Source organism: Lethenteron reissneri, chromosome 47 (genome assembly GCF_015708825.2).
Source record: "Lethenteron reissneri isolate LAM-NWPU_2019-01 chromosome 47, ASM1570882v1, whole genome shotgun sequence".
NCBI lineage: Eukaryota > Metazoa > Chordata > Hyperoartia > Petromyzontiformes > Petromyzontidae > Lethenteron > Lethenteron reissneri.
This window is the reverse complement of record NC_083825.1, coordinates 5738009-5761382: the sequence shown is the minus strand read 5'-3', so window position 1 is coordinate 5761382 and position 23374 is coordinate 5738009. Positions and strand designations below refer to the sequence as shown.

General features: G+C 49.6%; 1 protein-coding gene across 6 annotated transcripts in view; it reads right to left on the bottom strand.

Moving 5' to 3' along the window:
• Positions 1-202: 202 nt before the first annotated feature.
• Positions 203-23374, bottom strand: part of LOC133354336 (glutamate receptor ionotropic, delta-1-like) — a 255216-nt gene continuing 232044 nt past the window's right edge. For all 6 annotated transcript variants that reach the window (XM_061571085.1, XM_061571084.1, XM_061571086.1 and 3 more), the window contains 5 exons: positions 22961-23099; positions 22024-22222; positions 10440-10603; positions 3790-4027; positions 203-2438 (listed from right to left, as the gene is read on the bottom strand). In XM_061571085.1, coding sequence (XP_061427069.1) covers positions 1923-2438; positions 3790-4027; positions 10440-10603; positions 22024-22222; positions 22961-23099 — 1256 coding nt within the window. In that variant the 3' untranslated portion in view covers positions 203-1922. The remainder of the gene's footprint in view (positions 2439-3789; positions 4028-10439; positions 10604-22023; positions 22223-22960; positions 23100-23374) is intronic.

The following is a 23374-nucleotide window of genomic DNA, read 5'->3' as shown; positions in this document are numbered from 1 at the left end:
TGTTATAACAACACTCCTACAACATCAGAGTGCAGCGCCACATTAAATACGCACTACATTGACAATAGTTTAAAGCGATTTGAAGCATGCTTTATTTTAAAATGTAAATATGGTTTTGGGGGGGGGGGGGCAGAGCTTTGTGACGTCATATTTAAGGGGGGGTCTGACTTTTTGTGACGCAGTGTGACGAGGGGGGGGGGGGTCAAAAATCGTCCAAAATCGCGTGACGTCATTTATGGACGGCCCCTTTGAGTTTGGCTTTTAAACTGGGTTCTCCTTTCCTGGCCCAGCCGCAAATGCAACAGACACGTACCAACGCCCGAATTTTGGGCTTTTCACTCAATTGGGCTACACTCCACATCTTAAGAGTCGTTATCACGCTGATGGGGCTTCACGGTCACGTGACAATCGCACAGCCTGTCGGGAGACTTGAGTCTCGTCTCTTCGGCAGTCATTCTCTGTCACCGCCTAATGCAGCAGCAGAGGTCGCAACCGGGTACCCGATACCCGTACCCTACCCGATACCTGGCTACCCGTACCCGGCCGGGTACGGGTACCCGTTTGCGACCCTGGTGCGGCGGGTACGGGTAGACCGTGAGTCACTGGTGAGTAACTGTTCGTCACTCATTTCCCAACGTCTTGTCTCTTCTCACAATTCAAGTTCCTAGAATCAACCCACCCGCGCCTGCAACATGGTTTCATCCCAGAGGTCGCAATCAGGTACCCGATGGGTACGGCCGGGTACGGGTACCCGTTTGCGACCCTAGTGCGGCCGGGTACGGGTAAGGAATCAAAACCCGTTTGCGACCTCTGTGCAGCAGACGAAAACCAGAGGTTGATTTGCCGAGTCAATCCCATTGAGCTAAGAAGTTCTTTCACAAGGGCGACACGGTCGTCCAAGAGTCTACGCCGACGTTTGGACAATTGTTGGAATAAACCACACAGTTACATGGTCTTTTAAAAATGCTTTTTCCAAGTCTGTTTTAAATATATATTTTTTTCCCCCTTTTAACATAAAAGTTCAAGGATCTTTTATTTCACGTGACTGGAGCTCCAAATGAGTTGACAGAGCTTGTGTGTGTGTTTTTTTTATTCAATGAAATGATTTCTGTACACGTCGTCTTGACAACATCGTATTGTTTTTCCCCCTCTCCATTAAACACATCTGATGGTGAACACAACCGGTCGTTCAAAATACAGGGAGACTCACACCGCACAAGGAAAATAGCTACTTACACTAATCACGTCGTTTTTTTTATACATAAATTATTCACCGTTCTCATTCGCCGCAGACGCTGTGCTCTCCTTAGTAAACCTCGCGGTGAAGGATGCGTATGAAAGCCGTATGAAATTCAGTTGAAACATTGTCATCGTTTTATAATATGTACATACATTTTACGCTTGTGTTTTTTCTCTCTCTCTCTCATTCTTTTGCTTGCTTGCTTGTAAGGATTGACTCTTGCGTTGGGGAGTACCTCCATACATTCCAGCTTGGGAACAGCTTGCTTGGGCGGTGGAGCTCGTCGCGGACAGAGTTATCGGTAAACGGAATCATTCATCCTTACGTAGCCGGCCATCAAAAGACGAGCGAGAATCCTCGCGGTCGCATCCACATCCCACGCCCTCCCCCCACCACACCGATCCACCACTGCCCCCCTGCACCCACCCCCCGCCGCCCCCACGAAGCTCAATCCGCACGAGGCTCGTGGCGCGAGGCCTCGTCGACGACTCTTCTTCTTCGACTTCGACTCGGTGACAAGTCGCGAAGCGGCCGGCGCTTCTCGCGAGGTCCGCCACGGGAGATCGAGTGGGTGGAGGGAGGGGGGGGGGGCTGGGATGTGGGGGCAGGGGGGTGGGTGGGGGTGGGTCCCTCGGTGACGACGAGAAGCAGGCCGCTACCCGGGTCCGGCCGTGGCTCCGCGTCAAATCGAGGTGCCCCTCATCGTCTCGCACGACTGCTCGGGGATGTATCCGCTCGGAGCCTGGAAGGTGACGCGACCGGAGCCGAGCGACTTGAGCGGACTCTGCTGCTGCTGCTGCCTCTGCAGACCCCCGTTGGGCGCGCGGTGCTTCAGGACGAGCGGCGGCTGCTGCTGCTGCTGCTGCACGTGGTGTTGGTGCTGGTGGTGCTGGTGGTGCTGGTGATGGGACGACGACTCGGGCCCGGCCATCGCCATGCCGGGCGGCATGCGCTGAGGCTCGGGCAGGAAGGAGTTGACGGGCATGGCGAGGGAGCGGTAGTCCCGCGGTGCGCCGACCTCGCACGCCAGCATCTCGATGGAGGGCAGCGAGAAGGGCTTGTGCATGCCGCCTCCGCCAACCACTCCCTCGTCCAGCATGCCGCGCTCTCCGACGACGCCGACGCCGCCGCCACCGCCGCCCGACGACGACGACGACATCTGGGGGTGAACCTGCTCCATCTCCAGCTCCTTGTCCTCCTTGCGTGGCGAGGACACAGCGCGAGAGAGGCAAGCGCGCGCGCAGCGGACACTTGCTGTCATCGTGCGCCCCCGTGCCAATAGCAATCGCGGTTATTATCATCGCGCCTTCCGATTCGCGCGGTTGGCTACGAACGGCGCGAAAGGAGCTCGACATGCGTGCGTACATCGGGATCATCGTCCACGATAAAAAAAACACTCCCCCAAGTCGTCTGCGATGTAACAATCCACATATCCCCCTGCGTATCATAGCACTAGCTCACGAGGATAGCGCTAACCATCTTGAGCCAAACGTGAAAGTAAATACCAGGAATCGTGGATGTTGCAGCCTCTCAGGCTGCGTATGCTCAAGCAGCCAGGGCACTATTCCAGATTGCTTTGTTACGCTTCAGCGATTGAATTTCACCGCAAGAGAACACTTGCCATTGTTATTGCACCTGTTTATCCAGGAAATCCTCACTGAGTCTCAGCACTATTTTTCAGGAGGGTCCTGCCAAGTTTTCTCAGCAGTGGACAACGTCATTGTGCAATCCCAAGTGAGTAATTTGAAGGAGATTTTCCAGCGGTAGTATATTTGGTCATTACCAGTTGCATAACACGGGATTTTTATTGTTGTTTTAGCAATGGGAGGATACCGGCGAATCTGGAGGCAACCCACGCTGACCACGGGGGTGAGCATCCAAACTCCGCACAGAAAGCCATCCCAGTCTGGAATTGAACCCGGGAATTTCTTGCTACGAGGCACTGGTGCTATCAGCCTTTATAGGTGCTCACTAACAACACTTGGCCCAACAGTTTCTTAAAGGCTATACGGGGGGCCTTTGCCTTTGTATCCTTGCACAATGGGGCAAGGATACGATGCCGCTTGTGCATCTGGCAGTCATCTCGACCAGCCAACCCATGGCACCTAGCTTTGACCACGTGACTCCTGCCAGCAGCGAGCCTTCGCCACTTCATGTGGCCTCAGAGTGCACCGAGCCTGGCGAGATGTTAACTACCTCGCCTGGTATACAGGAGGTCGTGGGTTCGATCCCGACCATGACGCCTGCTGTATATTTGGAGTTTGCGTGTGTTTCACGTGGTCGCGTGGCTTGTTCTCCAAGTCCTCCGGTTTTACCCCTCCACATTTGGAATCGACATCACGCGTTTAGAGAATGTGGCTACCGCTATAAATTTCCACGTGATAATCCACTCCGTCGGGCGTTCATTTGTGGCCAGGTGGCTTCTGAAAAAAAGTTACCTAGCTCAGTGGGGCCTTACCTGGGTACAAAATAAAAATAAATAAATTTAGTTTTAGTTTTGCTTAGTGGCGAACGGCTGCTGCTGCCGTTTTTGTTGTCGTTCGACTCACGTTTGGCGGGCACAGGTTCCCGGAGCGCCGGTGCCAGCACGCCTCGCAGGCGCCCAGCAGGCAGGCCAGCAGCAGGCCCGCGGCCAGCACGGCGAAGGCCCCGGCCAGGCTGCTCAGCTCCAGGCCCGGGGGCCGCTGCTGGGGGAGGCCCGGCCCGTACGGGTCGCACTTCCCGCGCCGAGGCCACCACTTCTGGCGCAGCGCCTCCAGCTCGCCACTCTCCTGCAGCTCCAGCAGCCTGGGGGGGCAGAGGGGGGGGGGCAGAGGGGGGGGCAGGGGGAGAGCACCGTCCCTCGCGTCAAAACGGCCACGCGGTACAGAGCACGGCGCAAGCAGAGAAGCACTGATGCAGCCCAGCTCGCACCTACAGCACCACACTCACACCTACATCAACAGTCACACCTACAGCTCCACACTCAAACCTACAGCATCACTAACACAGCACCACACTCACACCTACAGCCCAACACTCACACCTACAGCCCAACACTCACACCTACAGCACCACACTCACACCTACAGCCTAACACTCACCTACAGCACCACACTCACACCTACAGCACAACACCCACCTACAGCACCACACTCACACCTACAGCACAACACTCACACCTACAGCACAACACTCACCTACAGCACCACACTCACACCTACAGCCTAACACTCACACATGCAGCACAACAGTCACAACCACAACAACCATCAACAAAGTCCAACACTCAGACAGCCACCATCTACACGGCACACCACACCCTCGCCCACGCCACGACACAGAATGCATCGCGTCGCAGCCCATAACTTAACTTTTCACAACACAACATGTCAGCACTTACATCCTAACACTCGCAGAGATTACGCCGCAAAAACCACTGCTTGATTAGTGATCACTTAATACAGCAACAAGCCTCGAGATCCACAATAGAGGCTTTCGGGTTAGATCGCGTAAGGGGCCGTCCATAAATGACGTCACGCGATTTTGGACGATTTTGGACCCCCCCCCATCCCTACTCACACGGCGTCACAAAAAGTCAGACCCCCTCCTCAAATGTGACGTCACAAAGCTCTGCCCCCCCCCAAAAAAAACATGCTTCAAATCGCTTTAAATTATTGTCATTGTAGTGCGTATTTAATGTGGCGTTGCACTCTGATGTTGTAGGAGAAAACATTATTAAAAAGTCTATTTAATTAAGTAGAACGTGTCGTCTATATTTATTTAAAGTTGCACATTTTGATGCGACGCCACATTTCTCAACCCCCCCCCCCTCGTCACACATCGCCACAAATGTCCGACCCCCCTCCCCCCCTAGGTGCGTGACGTCATTTATGGACGGCCCCTGAATACGAATTTGTCGTTAAACCCGCCAGCACCCGACACAGCAAATTAGTGCGGGTTTGTCACGTAAATAAAGCGTGCCAATTCGTCACTATGTACAGCACACCGGTGTGTGGCAGAGTAAACCCACAAGATTTACAATTGGAGTACGACGTTTCGCCAATAATTACAACTGGCATCCTCAGGCGACAGCCAGATTTGTGCAGAAATCCTCCTGTTCGGTCTTATTGACGCGATCTAACCCCCCAAAAAACTCGAGTATGGAAAATATTGACCGCGAAAGCCTACGTGTTAAACACACCTCAAGATGTGACTCTGTCGAAGATTAATTACAGTGGAACCTCGGAGATCGAACGCACCAGAACTCGAACAAATCGGTGTTGGAACGATATTTCTGAACATTTTTTGCCCCGGAAACCGAACGAAATTTGGAGGTCGAACGGGCAATCGCGACTTGAAAGAACCTGTACGGCTGAGACGCGCATGGTCAGCGTGCATGACGCTTGCCCAGACAAAGGTTTTACCGTATGAGAGGCTCAGTTAACGTGAAGTTCTCACCCAGTGCAGTTACCCGCAAAACATCGTTCCCTAACTGTTTCGTTAATTTTCTTTATTTCAGTGTTATTTGGTGTTTATCCATACACGATGTCTCCATTTATTTATTGTGATTCTTGTTTTTTTGTATGATTTTATGCATGTAATTACTATAAACTTCGTGTAAAAATGCTTTATAATGGGAGATGTCTTGTGTCTGGAACCAATTAATGTAATTTACATTAATTCTCATGGTGAAAATTAATTCGGTGTTCGAACAAATCGGTGTTCGAACGGCCTTTTGGAACGAATTAAGTTCGATCTCCAGGGTACCACTGTATTTTGTCCAGACACTTAGGCCAGAGTTTATTAAAATCGCCCTGCCACTGTTCGCCAAGCAGTGTTAATGGGTACAGCACTGTAATAATGAAGTTAATTGGGGTAAAGTGTTGGGTGCTCCGAACTATTCCAAGACGTCTGGCCAATGTGGAGGCCAAAATAGCAGCCAGCATCGGCGTGAACAGGTCATTGCGGGGCTGCACCTGTATCTTTACTTGGAACAGCGAGTATTGTTGAATGTCACGCTCCCTCCTAAAGAAGGTTTTAGTTTGCGGATAATTTAGGATAATTATCACCATGGCTGCAGGGGAAAAGTATCAACTAACTTTGAACTTACCGTTAATGTTTGGTACTTTATAAATCAAAAGGAAATGTAATTAATATCAAGGTGCCATTGTGCTTTCATGCGCTGCCAGGCGTTTGTTCCATGCGGGGCAAATTTGCAAATTTAAAGAGAATAATTCTAGCAAAAAATACCAAAAATGTTTTAATGATTGCTTCAGTGAGCCCATTAAACGATTGTTAAGATGGCCATAAATTCGTTTTTTTAACAAAACTTGTTGTGCAGCTGGGACTGAACAATAAAGGAAAGTTTTTTTACGAGGTAGGTCATTAATAAAATGAAACGCTGGGAGAGAGCTTCATGAAACATGTTTTACCCACAGACGTCAGGTTTGTTCGAAATAAAAAAACCGGCAGACTCTCAGTTTACGATTTTAGAATATTTATTTTTTCAGGAACAGAACTAATGCAGGGAACTTATTTTAATCGAAATTTTAACGCGAACTGCCTACGCTCATTAAATATTGTCACTATCACAGAGCACACAACAGCAAAAAGTACGCGGCTCATACTGGCTCATGAGCAATTTGCGTTACACTCATGGCACATTCATACGCATATGGCACATTCAAACACACATGGCACATTCAAACACACATGGCACATTCAAACACACATGGCACATTCAAACACACATGGCACATTCAAACACACATGGCACATTCAAACACACATGGCACATTCAAACACACATGGCACATTCAAACACACATGGCACATTCAAACACACATGGCACATTCAAACACACATGGCACATTCAAACACACATGGCACATTCAAAAACACATGGCACATTCAAACACACATGGCACATTCAAAAACACATGGCACATTCAAACACACATGGCACATTCAAACACACATGGCACATTCAAACACTCATGGCACATTCAAACACTCATGGCACATTCAAACACTCATGGCACATTCAAACACTCATGGCACATTCAAACACTCATGGCACATTCAAACACACATGGCACATTCAAACACTCATGGCACATTCAAACACTCATGGCACATTCAAACACTCATGGCACATTCAAACACTCATGGCACATTCAAACACTCATGGCACATTCAAACACACATGGCACATTCAAACACTCATGGCACATTCAAACACACATGGCACATTCAAACACTCATGGCACATTCAAACACTCATGGCACATTCAAACACTCATGGCACATTCAAACACACATGGCACATTCAAACACACATGGCACATTCAAACACACATGGCACATTCAAACACACATGGCACATTCAAACACTCATGGCACATTCAAACACACATGGCACATTCAAACACTCATGGCACATTCAAACACTCATGGCACATTCAAACACACATGGCACATTCAAACACACATGGCACATTCAAACACTCATGGCACATTCAAACACTCATGGCACATTCAAACACTCATGGCACATTCAAACACTCATGGCACATTCAAACACTCATGGCACATTCAAACACACATGGCACATTCAAACACTCATGGCACATTGAAACACTCATGGCACATTCAAACACACATGGCACATTCAAAAACACATGGCACATTCAAACACTCATGGCACATTCAAACACACATGACACATTCAAACACTCATGGCACATTCAAACACACATGGCACATTCAAACACTCATGGCACATTCAAACACATATGGCACATTCAAACACACATGGCACATTCAAACACACATGTCACATTCAAACACACATGTCACATTCATATACATATGGCACATTCAAACACACATGGCACATTCAAACACACATGGCACATTCAAACACACATGGCACATTCAAACACACATGGTGCATTCAAACACACATGGCACATTCAAACACACATGGTGCATTCAAACACACATGGCACATTCACACAACATATCTCTACCGTAATTAAAACATCAAATGTCTGTGCTACATGTAACCATTAAGCCCTCCCACCAACCCTTACCAAAAGAAACCCTAAACCATGATAGAATTAACTTTCTTAACACCCCCCCCCCCCCCTTTTTGCCAAACGTGACTCAAATTTTTCTCAAACTCATTACTGGCCAAAAGACCTTTGGACTTAGGCAAATCATCCGTGTAATGTTGTAATGAAACCCACGAGTGGCAGACTATTAAGTAGTGGCAGCATTTCTCTTTATTTCAGCGCATGGGGCCAGTGGTGGTTGTGTTACTGCGCCGCGTAAGATGGCCCCTTTCCTGTCTCTGCCTTTGAACGCAGAGCCCTTCCGATTGAACGACTCCTAAAAACCAGTGTCACCGTGCGCGCGAAAAAATCACGGCGCAAGCGTGTGTAGGAGACACAAGGAAACGCACACGCACAACCACTCCAAATGCTATTTTACAAAATGGGCAATTGTGGCAACAGCCCGGTCAATTTAGTGTTTGCAGTAAAAGTAATCGTCCTTATTAGGCTATTACCAACACCTCCCTCTCGCTGCTATCGTATGCCAAACAAGCATTGTACGAGGTGGCGGGGAGGAGGGGGAGGTAATTAACCCTGAAAGGTGGCAGGGAGTGGGCACAATGCGGGAGCAGAGATAATTGCTCTCATGTGGTCCCCTGCGCAGCGGCGAATGGGAACCCGTGCTGTGAGAATTGGCAGAAGCCATGCCCTTTGCAAGTTTGCTGAGCATTACAGCCACCAGCAGCATCACCACCAGCACCAGCACTAAACTATTATTTTATTTTACTAGGTGGGCCCACTTAGCTATATGGCTTTTTTTTCCAGAAGCGACCTGGCCACAAGTGATAGCTCAACGAAGTGGCTTATCACGTGGGAATTTATAGCAGCCAAATACTCTGGAACGCGTGTTTCTAAATGGCGAAGGAGAAACCGGAGGACCTGGATAAAAATCCACGTGACCACGGGGTGAACACTAAAACTCCAAATATACAACAGGCGTCGGAGTCAGGATCGAACTCACGACCTCCTGTAGACCAGGTGAGGCAGTTAACATCGCACCACTACCAACACCACCATCATTTTCTATTTCCAAGTCGCCACTAACTTTAACAATAATATCCTTTATTCGCCCAGAAAAGGCGCGTAGACTTTCAAGATTTGTTCAGCAGGGTCCTACGTTGGAATGCTTCCATCAATGTGTAATTTCCATGTGGGAGGACATAAAAAAAACGACCAGGAAAGACACAACCACACAGATGGGTGGGGAACAAGGTTCTGCCCAAATAGATTCAATAACCAAATGCAGTACTGACATCTGGCCACCTTGTGACCATAGCCTCGTGTTTGTTGCCAGTCTGCCATCCAAATACACACCAAGGTTCATCATCTCTGCTCAGCTTCCAAAATTGGCTCGAGGTAATTAAGGCCCTTGCATGCAAATGCCACTGCCCAGTGTCCCATGGCAGATGTGTTTTTGATTGTGTGCACTACCAAGGTATGCATATGTTATGGCGTTTTGCGCGTGTGTGTGTGTATGTATGTTATTGATTGGGGAGCGGTAGTGTGGCGGTTAGCACGCTGCGCTATGAACCCGGCGACACGGGTTCGATTCCCGCTCACGGCCAACACCAGTGACGATTATCTGAACCGGTCCTGGGCCTCCCCGAGGTCGACTCAGCCTCAAATGAGTACCTGGTGCGGTGTGTAAACATCGCCACTGGGGAGACAAAGGCGGTCGGGCGTGGTCTTGGCCACCCACCCCCTCGTGTGCTGTGCCGGCCTTTATAGGTGCTCGCTAACAGCACTTACCCAACAGTCTGTTAAGGCTATACGGGGCATCTTTGTCTTTTTTTTGTCAAAGTGTGCGCGTGTGCGTGCGGCATGATCGCGGCTCTCACCGTTGTGAGAAGGCGTCCCGACAGGGCCTGCCATGTGAACGTGTGCGTGTGTCTATGTGAATGTGCATGCGAACGTGTGTGCGCGCGTGTGTATGCGTGTGTGCGTGCGGTATGGTCGCGGCTCTCACCGCTGTGAGAAGGCGTCCCGGTAGGGGCTGCCATGTGAACGTGTGCGTGTGTCTATGTGAACGTGCGTGTGAACGTGTGTACGCGTGTGTGCGTGCGTGTGTGTGGTGCGTCGTGGTGGTGGTCGCGGCTCTCACCGCTGTGAGAAGGCGTCCCGGTAGGGGCTGCCGTGCTGCAGGGCGATGCCGTAGCCCTTGTCGTAGTGGACGTTCCGCACGCTCAGCGAGCAGTCGCCGTCCGACAGCGCGGCGAACTCCAGCACCGCCGTGTCCCACACGAATGCGTAGTTCCCACGCTTCACCTGCACGCACGCGGTAACCACGCGGTTAGTGAGAGCGTGGCAAACTCCAGCACCGCCGTGTCCCACGCGAACGCGTCGTTACCATGCAGTTACCCACGTGGCTAACTCGCTGTTCACCTGTGACACACGAGGTTTGTTATTCCGAAGTACATACGCAAGTGTTGCACACAAATGCGCTTTTGTCTACTTTTAACTCAAGAAACCAAGGCCATGGTGGTGAGACAGCATCGGAGGCAATTCCAAGGTCACGTGAACCATTGACACCAGCCGTCTGTGAATAAACTGTTTTTTTCAAGTGTAGCAGAGTTGATCGTCTGAGCCCAGCCACCGCTGTAAAAATTCGACCTTTCACTTCATTTGGCGAAAATGCAACTCTCAGAATTGGAATGCAAATATCGGTTCGCCATTCGACAAACCCCAATGTCATAGCACGAGTGTCTGGGCAAATTGCGCCCCTTAACTGTGCGACGGTAAAGCATCAAGGGATGAGCGTATGTTCACGAACAGAAAAAAATAATTTCCGTGGCAATCAACAAACACTCGCAAAGGACTCATTTTCGTTACCCCAGGTCTCCCTTGTAACACGTTCCTTCGGAGTGGGCAGGTAGGAACTTGGTTGGACAGAGCATTCGTGCACAGCAGACAAATATGCACGACAGACGGACAAATAATCCCTGGTGGGCAGTGTGGAACCTGTTGTTCCTACCTGTGTACAAGATAACTTGACTTGAGGTAGCCAGGCAGCCAGCCAGGTAGTCAGCCCCCTTAACTATCGGCCCCTCCCCCTTGCTTAGGCCCCTCCCCTTACCCCCCCTCCCTCAGGCCCCTCCGCTGACCCCCCCTCCCTTAGGCCCCTCCCCTGACCACCCCTCCCTTAGGCCCCTCTTCTGACCCCCCCCCCCTCAGGCCCCTCTCCTGACTCCCCCCTTCCTTAGGCCCCTCCCCTCTCCGTACCCGGCAGTAGGTCTCCACCAATCAAAGAGCTGTTTATATTATATATATATTTATGCACGACAGACAAAAAATCCCTGGTGGGCAGTGTGGAACATATTGTTCCTACCTGTAAAATAAAGGCTTTCGTCCGAATGGCCTGTCACCCGTTCAAAAAGCTTGCTGCGCGATATGCGTATAATATTTTACATTTTACCAGGTAAGGCCCCACTGAGCTACGTAGCTCTTATCCAGAAGCGACCTGGCAATCACAAATGACAGCTCAAACGAAGCGGCTTCTCACGTGGAAACTTCGAGGAGCAAAAATACTCCAATCGCACGATTCTAAATGTGGAGGGGAAAAATCCGGAGGACCCGGAGAAAAATCACACGACCACAGGGAGATAGGCATGCAAAGTCCAAATATACAGATGTTGTCAGGGTCGGGATCGAACCCATGACCTCCTGCATCTCGCCACCGCGGTGCCCCCAAAGCTAACCCTGGTCGCCCTTGCAGAAACAAACAACGTAGAATGAAGAAGCCCTGCGTGGCAGACGATGTGCCTTAACAGTCGAAAGATACAGGAGCCGCAATGTGGCGGCAGATGCCACCCCCTCAAAATACCATTAACATCCACAGCAAGCACCGTCGACTCCATTACTCTGCACAGGGACTCCTGCCAGCAGCCAAAATTAATCAAGATGAAGTAAAAATAATAATAAATAAGGACAAGATATGGGGGAGCTGTGTTTTGATGAGGCTTGCTGCTATATTATTTTTTGATTGAGGCGGTATATGAAGAACAAGCTAACCAGCTAACAAGCAGATTTGCTAAGTTGACTCTCATTGCCGGCTCCAAAACAGTCGTTTGATGAGTTCCGCGAGATTCACCTCGACTTCATTGGCGCCTAAAATAGTAATGGGTCTCGCAGGGAGAGACGAGCGAAGAGAAATGCAATGAAGGAAGGCTCGTGCAGAACAATAAATAATTTGCGCAGTAGCGCAATTAAGCAACGCCGACCGTTAATTCCCCCATTATTTTTTTTCCTTCAGATAACCCACCTTACACAAGTGGGCTTTAAGCTCACTAAACACATTTTATTTTGCGCTGACGTTAACGCAAAGCTAACGCAAGGGTCTGCGTTTAGAGCGCGTGTTTATTTGTCCGACAGGCGCAGAGCATTCGTACTTTTTTTTATCCATAATGATCATACAATAACTTACTTGCTCGACACTCCGTTTATTTCAAGGGGCGGGTGCCAACGGTGGTGGCGGGGGGAGGGATAAACAAGTCTGGAGTTTCCAAACCTAACGGTGGCCCAGTTGAGCACTGAACATTTAGAGGCTGGCTTTCAATATTTGAGCATTAAACATTGAACGAACGCTTCAGTGGGAGATTGAAGGAACGCGAGTAGGGGCGTATCGCCAGTGCACTCTTAGCGAGCGTGTGTCGCTGAATTCTTAAGCGGACGGGACGAGGCAGGTACGGTGGCGGACACATGGCGGCGTGCGATCGGCAACTGTGATTTGGCAACATTAAATTGCCACTCGGCCACCTCGCCGAGACGAAAAGGTCAGCGGGGAAAACGGCGCGACGCGAGAAATTGACCGTTAATAACATTTGCATTCGCCTCCCCAAGTCACCATCGCACACGCACTTCCCCGCATTCGCTCGCTCACGCCACTGCAGCCGTATGGAACGCTCTTCCTTTGAATATTAGGAAGCCACTGGAGCTATGCACTTTTAAATGTACATTGAAAGCTCATTTCTACAAAGATGATTTTTGTGTTCTGTTTGTTGTCCTTCCCTCCCGCACCTCCGATTAGCACGGTTGGCTAAGTACTGTGCGAAAAAAGTTCAACACACATGCACTAGAGGGAGATCCACTTCAGGTTATTTTGGCCTACTTTTCCCTGCTGCAGAGACATCTTAAAATAGGTGGAAGTGCTGTACGCCACATTTACACCGCCGGGGTGGACAGAGGCGGGGAGGGCATTTAAGAAACCTGCACCGTTGTTTCGACTGCCGGGCCTGGAGGCTGAAGTGAATCGGCGACCCGTATGTATGCTGAACGTCTTTAGCACCGTACTTAGCCAACCGTGATAATCGGTGGTGCGGGGAAAGGACAACAAACTAAACACAAAAAGCGGTTCCAAAAAAATTTGTTTTCAATCTAGATCACTTAGAAGTGCATCGCTCCAGTGGCTTCCTGATATCGGAAGAGCGTTCCAGACGGCCGCAGAAGGGCATCTGAAAGCGCGCGATGCCGTGACCGTCTTTGTTCGATGGCTTTAGCCAAACGCCTCTGTGAGGGCGACCGGATTGCAAATCCGGTGTGCTGCTCCCCACGACACCACAGCAGCATCATCATATAAATGCCAAATCAATATTTCATCCTACGTGCAATTAAACAACCGAGCACGAACACAACACGGATTAAGCGAGCGGCAACACTTAGTCCAACTGCTGCATCCACGCCGCCACGGGGGTGTACGGAGGGTTTTGCGGTAGGGGGCACTGCACGATCGCGGCCACTGCCAAAGTCACGGCTCACGATGCTCGCAACAAGCGGCCGCAACTCACTCGAAAAAAAGCAATAAGGTGTCGTGTCATTTTTCATCCCGGATAAAACAACATTCATCTAAAAACAATTTTCCTCTCTTTTGCGCGCTCCCCCCCCTGCCCCACCCCACCCACCACCACCCCACCACCACCCCCGAACCAAACGCCTCCAACTCCACACCGCTCACCCCCGGCGCAGACTCAAAGCCCCTTTCTCTGCTCACTGCCGGCGCGCAATTCCGTGGGGTCATCTGGCAACGGGAGATCTGGCAGTGGCAACGTAAATAATGCCCAGCGCGACCTCGCGCCCCATCCCCGCCCCGACCACCACTACCACCGGCCCCACCACCACCACCACCTTTCACGCCCTCCCCTGGCCGTGCCAAGCCGACTCTCATCATTGCTCACGTTAATAGGGCAACAGCTCATCACGTCTGCTCGCAAATAGGGAAGGGCACGCGCGCACGCGTGCAATGGCAAGGTGCCCAACAGGGTGAGTCATTAGCGCAGTGGCTACTGTAAATACAGTAAAGCGACCCTCTCCAGAGGAAAATGTGGAGGACGTTGCCACTTTGTGGGTGGCAATGAGTGGCCAGTGTCCATACAAATGAGATGCAATAATGTGAAAAGGTGAACATTTCTCGATTGAAAGCTTCCGTGACTGCAGGGATTCATCTTCTTGGTTCTTTCGGTAAAGTCACGTAGAATCGAAATAATAAAATAATAAAATAAAAGATAATAAAATAATTCTCACGACGTTTCGGCCACAACGCAAGCAGCCGTCCTCAGGTGGAGAACAGGTCTGTCGAGGAGACAGAGTCTGAATTCAGACTCTGTCTTCTCGACAGACCTGTCTCCTCGACAGACCTGTTCTCCACCTGAAGGACGGCTGCTTGCGTTGTGGCCGAAACGTCGTGAGAATTATTTTATTATGTTTTATTTTTATTATTTTATTATTTACAGTTCTACGTGACTTTACCGAAAGAACCAAGAAGGTGAACATTTCGTTTGGAACTGTGTGCTTTAATGTCCATCACCGTAATCGCTGCCCAATACTTTATTTAAAATCAGACAACAGTCCACCGCGACTATTTGCAAAGGCAGACCTGGGATTGATCAACATCCTTTGACCAATTAGACATACGCTACTAAAATGGGTTTACGCCGTTAACAATCTGGCGTTGGGTGAAGGTGGCACAATTGAGGGCAGATGCAAATCGACATCGCAAATTAGGGCACCGTTGGAATTCCTCATTTAGCTGCGCGGCAGTGTTTGATAAAGCACAAACGTGGGTCGGCCTTGCTGTCCGACACAGGGGTATTGACAGCACTGCTGGTGTGACTCGTCATACTGTGCTTCTCTCAGAGCTGAATTGGGCCAACTATTTGGTAGCGAGATGTTAACTACATCGCCTAGGTCATGGGTTCGATTCCGACTCTGACGCCTGCTGTATATTTGAAGTTTGTGTGTCTCTCTCCCGTGGTCGCGTGATTTTTCCCACGCTTCTCCAGTTTTTTTCTCCACATTTAGAATCAACATCAAGCGTTTAGAGTTTTTTGGCTGCTATACATTTCCACATGATAAGCCACTTCATTGAGCTGAAAAAGAGTTATAGTTTAGTTTCGGATTTTACACCTACGCTGACTCGTGTAAAGAAATGAGGCTATCCGCATTTTACACCACCCCAAGCGAGCCAGTCGCAGAAGTGAAAAGCAAAATGACACAGTTAATTGCCAGGTTCCCAGCAGGCCTAACACAACTCCTCCGCTGGGTGATTGGACGAATTGTTGTGACAATTGCCCTCTGAGCTGTCGACATGGCTCTGTGCACCGCGTTCGCCGTTTGCTGCAGAGGCTTACGGTTGGAATCCAGCGGCCACCCTGGTTACTACTGCGGCTGTATTAACCGCAAAAATACGCGCCGTCTGCTTGAGAGTGGTCACTGAAGATTCCGTGACATCAGAGTGAACACTAAAGATCTCGCTGTCAGGGTCCATACTCCCTCTGTATAATCCTAATTACTCAATTGCGATTATACAGGGCAATAATTTTAATGATTATTATTCTTAGTCGCGATTAGACTGAAGAATCGACCGTGTTTTTGTTTTATCATTAACAGGAATTTTAGCACCTCTGCTGGCTGCAGTGGTGGCATGAACCCATTGTACGAATTGAAAAAAACCTCCAACAAAATTATAGCTCCAAAGTCAGCGATAATGAATGTATCACCCCTAATGCACAGGCAATGTGATGCTAACACAAACAACAGCCATTCACAAGTCACCCCTTTGGCAATGCTATAAATGATCGTGAGACTGGCTCCACAATTCGAATCACGAATCAGCTGTGTTACAGTCTTTACGCAAACCGTTTGCGTAATGGTTTCCCACGAATCACATTTCGACGACATCACCGCGCAGAAACACGCAGTCACATCGCCACCGCGCAATTGGGAGCGTGGCACCCAGACAGGCAGGAATCCACCCAGGCTATCGTGTGGTTACTCTTGTTTTTGCAAAGCGCTTTGGGATATTTGTTTTTGTGTGCGAGGCGATACACAAATAGTGATTATTATTATCATCATTGGAACCTCATTTGCCAGTAAAAAATATGATAATTGTTTTATTACCCTTCTATCTGGCAACAAAACTGACACCTTTTTTATTATCATCTCGAGAATATTAGTCACTCCCTGACAAGACTCTAACCTATTTCCTTCTTCAATCCCATCGCCAGCCATCTGCTAGCACTCTGGGCACTAAGTTAAGTTGGGAGGTGACCCCGGGAAGACCCTTCGAACTGTGTGAGGGAGGCTGGAATCCAACTCAGGTTAAGCAAGCGGAGGAGAGATAGGTGAAGTGTCCAGGGAGAGAAGTGACGCGCTGCGAACAGCGCACTTTGTTAACCTTTAAAATCCGCAATGGTGATGAGGGCAAGCAAAGTGTTCGAACAGCGCCACACCTAATGCCTCGTTAGCGCACTGCGCTAGCAACCCGGTGACCTGAGCCCAATTAGCAGCCACGGTGACGAATAACTGAACCGTGCATGGGCCTCGCCTAGGTCGATTCGGTCTAAAATGGTGACCTGGTGTAGTGTATAAACATCAACACTGGGGTTACACCACGGGGCGTGGTGCCGACTCACATCACCATAGGTGCGCTTGTTGTCATATGCACCGAATATTGCTCATCGCACTTCAATCAAAGCAAAAGTTATCAATCCCAATTAAACGTCTTTTTTGTGCAGTCATGAAATCTATGTATGATGTTGAACTTCTTTTTCACTGTATGTTGCCATCCAAGCTCATCGGAGGTACGGGGAAGGTCAACAAACTAAACACAAAAAGCAGTTTTAGAGAAATTAGGTCTAAAATCTCGATGATTTGAAAGTGCATAGCTCCAGCGGCTTCCTAATATCAGAAGGAAGAGCGTTCCAGACGGCCGCAGAAGCGCGCATCTGAAACAGTGGCGATGCGGTCATTGGTGGCCAGGGCACGACCGGATTGCATATCTAGCCATGTACGTTTGTTTGCTAAGAATAATTAATTTTTTTGGTGATTTGGAAGTGTGCTGACAATCAAAACAATAATCTGTTCATTGTTTCTCCATTAATTGTTTGGCAGTTTAACTAAAGGTTCTGTTCGAGGGTATACGTGTACGGTGTACACTCATAACGGGCGGGAGGTGATGGAGGGGTGGATGCAATGTGCTCTGAACCCAGTTCGAGTCCAGGCCATGGGCTAACATCATTTGGCGAGCAATATCTAAACTGGTCCTGGCCCGCATCACCTTGACCAACCCGGACAGACCAGCATGGTGATGTATGGTCAGACGAACCTCATGACATAGGGTATGCGAGTAGATGTCCTTCATCCAGCAGTGAATTGACAAGGGTCATGGATAAATATTTTTTTTTACTGCTTGCTGTAACGCAAGGATCAGAGCTGGCCATTTTTGCACGGAATAGCTAAAGAGACAGCGAGCACATATCAACCAAGCGTTAAAGGGCGAGCTTTAATGCTGCACTTGGATTTACAATAGGTTCATTATGCGGGCTTGCGTGTGATGTGATGTTAAAGTCTTAGGGCACCCACGTGGTTTCCATACAAATTAGATGCAATGAGTTGCGCACATGCACACCACCATCAACAGACAGACCCCATGCCTTCACTGTAATGTATACGCAACGCATCATCTTCATTGACCAGCACTGCTTACACGTTTTGGCATTACAATGCACGTATGTGTGTGCAGCCATTCATCAAGAAGTGTCTTCTGAATGCATGTCTTTGAATGCTCGTTACGATTAACGTTGTTTTCATTCCTCCGCCCCCCCCCCCAAATTGTTACGTTTTAAAATCGTGGTTCAATTCAAGGATCGGTAATTTGACTTGCCTCATTTTAACCATCTCGATCGCATTGTTTGCTCAATTATCCCGTCCTGTTGGCACGGTTTTCTTTTGGTCCATTATCCCAAACGATCGATTAAAATAGATTGTTAATCATTATTAAACGCGACAAAAAAAAACCCGAGAGCATGTACTGTGTACGTCAAAAATGTATCATATTCGAACAATAATCTCATTATATTCGGTGTGATCGCGGGTCGGTGTGATCGCGGTTTGGTGTGATCGCGGGTCGGTGTGGAGCTGCTACGGTGTGGTTATAACGCTCCTGGCGCGTGACACTGCCACAACCTGCTGAGCTCGTGTGTATATTATTCGCTCTGTTCTCACTTTGTTGCATTTCATTTGGCTGTAAGTTTGCCTTGACCATTCTATCAAGCGCATGCTGTCTCGCGCGTTTTATTTTTGATATGTCACTGTGTTTAGATGCTTTGTGAATTTTAGTTATTCGTCCTCAGGACTTTGTTTTTATTTTTATTATTATTTGAGCTATTTTGTAGGGATCGCCACGGTCCCGAACCGTCAGCAGCGGTGGCAGTTAAAGCGGTGACATTCACAGGATGGGAATGTGCAAACTAAGAGCAAAACATATTAACACAAATTATATACACACGCGGATAAACCTCGTATACGCGAGAAACATAATGGTATTCTTGGTTCTTTCGGTAAAGTCACGCAGAAGGGAAATAATAAAATAATAAAAATATAAAACAATAAAATTCTCACGACGTTTCGACTGCAACACAAGCAATCATCATCGGGTGTGAAATCCACAGCAAGAAAATTTGAAAAAAGTGGCGGTTTTTTCTTAACGTCAGCACCACGGACAGCGATTTGGCAGTTGGTCAGATGGACGAGTTCATCTGTGTTCGGAAAAGAGGAGGGGGGAGAAGAAGAGAATGGAATGCGGTCTGAAAGTCACCGTAAGCGTGAACAACAATAATGGTGCTTAGTTATCGCTGTTATTCCTAATAATTGTATTTGATCAAAGTGTAAATAGGAAGTATGCATGCACGTTGAACTTCTTTCGCACCGTACGTAGCCAACCATGATAATCGGAGTTGCGTACTTCACGTGGCTCTGTGTACCGCGTTCACTGCTTGTCGCAGAGATTTACGGTTGCAATCCAGCGGCCACCCTGGTGAATGCTGCGGCTGCCTTAACCGCAAAAAAACACGCCGTCTGCTTCAGAGTGGACACGAAATATCCCGTGACGTCATTCATAAGAGTAGGCCATTGTGTGCTGTCATCAGGGTCCATACTTGCTCTGTATAATCCCGATTTTCTCAAATGCGATTATATAGTGCAATCATTGGCCCCTACTACGGAAACTTGGCAGCAAACACTCATGAAAAAGTCATTAGATGCAGTGAGGCTTTCCTGGGTGAACAAGAGTGAAAAAAAAATGCGTGACGTAGTCGCATGTTGTTACAGCTGATACATTACTGAATATATTTACAGATCGCTGGTTGATTGGGGTATCCGCGTGACTAAAAGTAGCCACAGCTACGGTGAGAGGAAGATGGATGCGGTGTGCTGGATGAGGAAATCTTTTCCGAGTCGCTCACGTGAACAGACCCGGATGAACAGCACCTGGATGCATGAACGCAACGAATGTGTGTTGCAATGTACGTGACGGCACATGCGGTGTAAGCATGGGTACAGACAGTTGCATAGGCGATACACCATGTAGCCAACTGAATATATACGAGGCTCATAAGCCAAATAAAACGGTGTATGTATGAGGTCGATGGAGCTAGAGTCCATCGAAATATCTCTTTGAGTGCGTCACTGCTGTTGTCCAGCAGATATTATGATTATACTCATGGTATATCACATTCTAAATTTGAAGCTTTCGTGACTGCAAGTATTCATATTCTTAGGTGTTTTAGGTAAAGTCACGTAGGTAAAAAATTAAAATAAATAAAAGTAAAATAAAATATTTTTTTACCTACGTGACTTTACCGAAAAAACCTAAGAATATGTATATCACATTATCGTTTCAGATTAATAGTATATCCACTCACACACGTGAGGACCTGGGCAGTCACTCAACACGGCATGTGGTATAACCAACACCAATAACCGCCATTCGCCACCAAGTGACGGTGACGTCAGCGTAGCACCCGTGCCAGGCCAGGTGCACGTGTTACTAGCTTTACTACTCGGCTTTGCCCGAGACTTGGATTCTTGTCTTGGATTAACACACGGCCTACGCGGAGGGTGGGGGGGGGGGGGGTGCGTGACGTCAGCAGGCACACTGCGTGACGCTGCCGCATGCGGGTGACATCACAGATGTGACGTCATCGCTCACTTGCCGTGCAATATATATCCATTATTGCGCCCCCCCCCGCCCCCAAATCCAAAAGTCTATTTTTATACTTTTTGCATTGTGTACAGTCTGGAAGCTACCCACATGCCAAATTAAAAGTTTCTTGCATGTTGGGAAGTACGCTAAACATTTCGAACAGACACACACATTCACAAATTTCCCTTTTATATATATAGATATACAGACACGTAAAGCCACCAAATGGTGGAACAGTACACTTGAGTGCCAGACTAAGGCACCTTTAAAGTTCTAAATGTGTTCGGCTGAGGCTCACAGTGTCAGATTAAGGCAACTTTACAAGTCTCGGGGTTTAATGTTAATTCCCACAACTCATAAAGCCAGCATCAAGGGTAGCATAAACTTGCACTCCCTTTATCAGGCTTACAGAGTGATGACATCAGCTCGTGTGCTAGTGCTTAGTGGGTCATGAAGTTGATCATTGGATCATAAGTGATTGCGACATCTAATGAGTATATGGCACACGAGGTGTTAATTCACATTTCAAATAAAAAAATGAGGTCTATAGAGCCAAAGTATATATATGTCGACAGAACCACTATTGCATGAATCCTATACAAGGCCCACTGCTTATATCTATAGAGATACACAGTATTTGCGTGTCTGTAATGCTCCATGTTGAGTATATGACGTCCATAAAACAACATTGTATATGGCACATATGGGAGCTATATAGAGCCACAGTATATGTATAATGATATCAACATGTATATGAAGTCCGTAGGGCCATGTTGTAACGGACTCCTGAGTTATGTAGAGGAAGAGTATACGAGCTTACAGACAGGCCTGCAGAGCCACAGGATGCACACACACAGCTCAAATAGCCCCACGGTGCGGGCATCAATTGGCAGCAACAGAGTGGACGGCGCTGCGCCGTGTAACCCCGCGTGACCCCGGCATGGCCCCGGCGTGACCCCGCGTGACCCTATTTAACCCCGCATATGACTCCTCGTGACCCCGCATGGCCCAACCTGACCCCACGTGACCCTGCTGTAACCCCATGTGTGACCCCAGCGTGACCCCGCATGACCCAGCGTAACCCCGCGTGTGACCCCGCGTGACCCAGCGTAACCCCGCGTGTGACCGCGTGACCCAGCGTGACCCCGCGTGACTCCACGTGACCGCGCGTGACCCCGCGCGTGACCCCACGTGACCGCCGTGCGGTCGCTACCCGGTGGACGGCCTCGTCCAGGTTGTGCACGCAGTTGTCGGAGCCGTTGTTGCGGCTCACGGCCTCCCACAGCTTGGCGTAGGTGCCGTGCTCAGGCCCCACGGGGTTGGCGGCGCGCGCTCGCAGCTGCTCGTAGAGGCTCGAGTGCAGCACCGTGCCGTACGACATCTCCGTCTGCCTCGCCAGCTCCTGCAGAGAACTGGGGGGGGGGGGCGCGGGGACGCACGGGGTGGGGGGGGGGGTGAACACTCGGACACACGAGGGGGTCTCTGTCTGTCACGTGAGTTCCTGCAGGTGAACACTCAGACACACGAGGGGGTCTCTGTCTGTCACGTGAGCTCCTGCAGGTGAACACTCGGACACACGAGGGGGTCTTTGTCTGTCACGTGAGTTCCTGCAGGTGAACACTCGGACACACGAGGGGGTCTCCGTCTGTCACGTGAGCTCCTGCAGATGAACACTCGGACACACGAGGGGGTCTCCGTCTGTCACGTGAGCTCCTGCAGGTGAACACTCGGACACACGAGGGGGTCTCTGTCTGTCACGTGAGCTCCTGCAGGTGAACACTCGGAAACACGAGGGGGTCTCTGTCTGTCACGTGAGCTCCTGCAGGTGAACACTCGGACACACGAGGGGGTCTCTGTCTGTCACGTGAGCTCCTGCAGGTGAACACTCAGACACACGAGGGAATCTCCGTCTGTCACGTGAGCTCCTGCAGATGAACACTCGGAAACACGAGGGGGTTTCCGTCTGTCACGTGAGCTCCTGCAGGTGAACACTCGGACACACGAGGGGATCTCCGTCCGCCTGCAGTGAACAGGTGAAGAACGGGAAACATGACTGTGCGCACAGGTTCAGTCAGCATCACAGAGAGTCGGTGGTGGCAAAGCTGGGCAGAGGAGGGTGGCGGCCGGAGCGCCCGGCTGTGGATACGCACCTGATGGGGCTGGTGAGGCGCGACAGGGTGAGGTAGGCGGCCAGGCTGGCCGTGTAGGACGAGACGACGATGAGCGTGAAGAACCACCACACGGCCACCATGACCCGCGCCGACACCGACATCAGCACCAGCTCCCCTCCTGGGCGCAGCGCGGAGGGGGGAGGGGAGGGGCGGGGGGTGGGGGAGGGGGGATTGCAGTGGGAGGGGGGGGCAAACAATGACGGGAAAGGAATTGCGTGAGGGAAAGACACAGGCCACCCAGGGGAGGGTTAAACTGGGATAGAGAAGGAACCCGTGGGTGATCAGGCGCGGAGAAACCGGGGGCAGCTACACAGGGAGAGAAGGGGGCACAGGAAAAGCAGAAGCCACCCGAGGTTGGTTAAGCACATCAACGAGGCAACCTGTGACGACCCT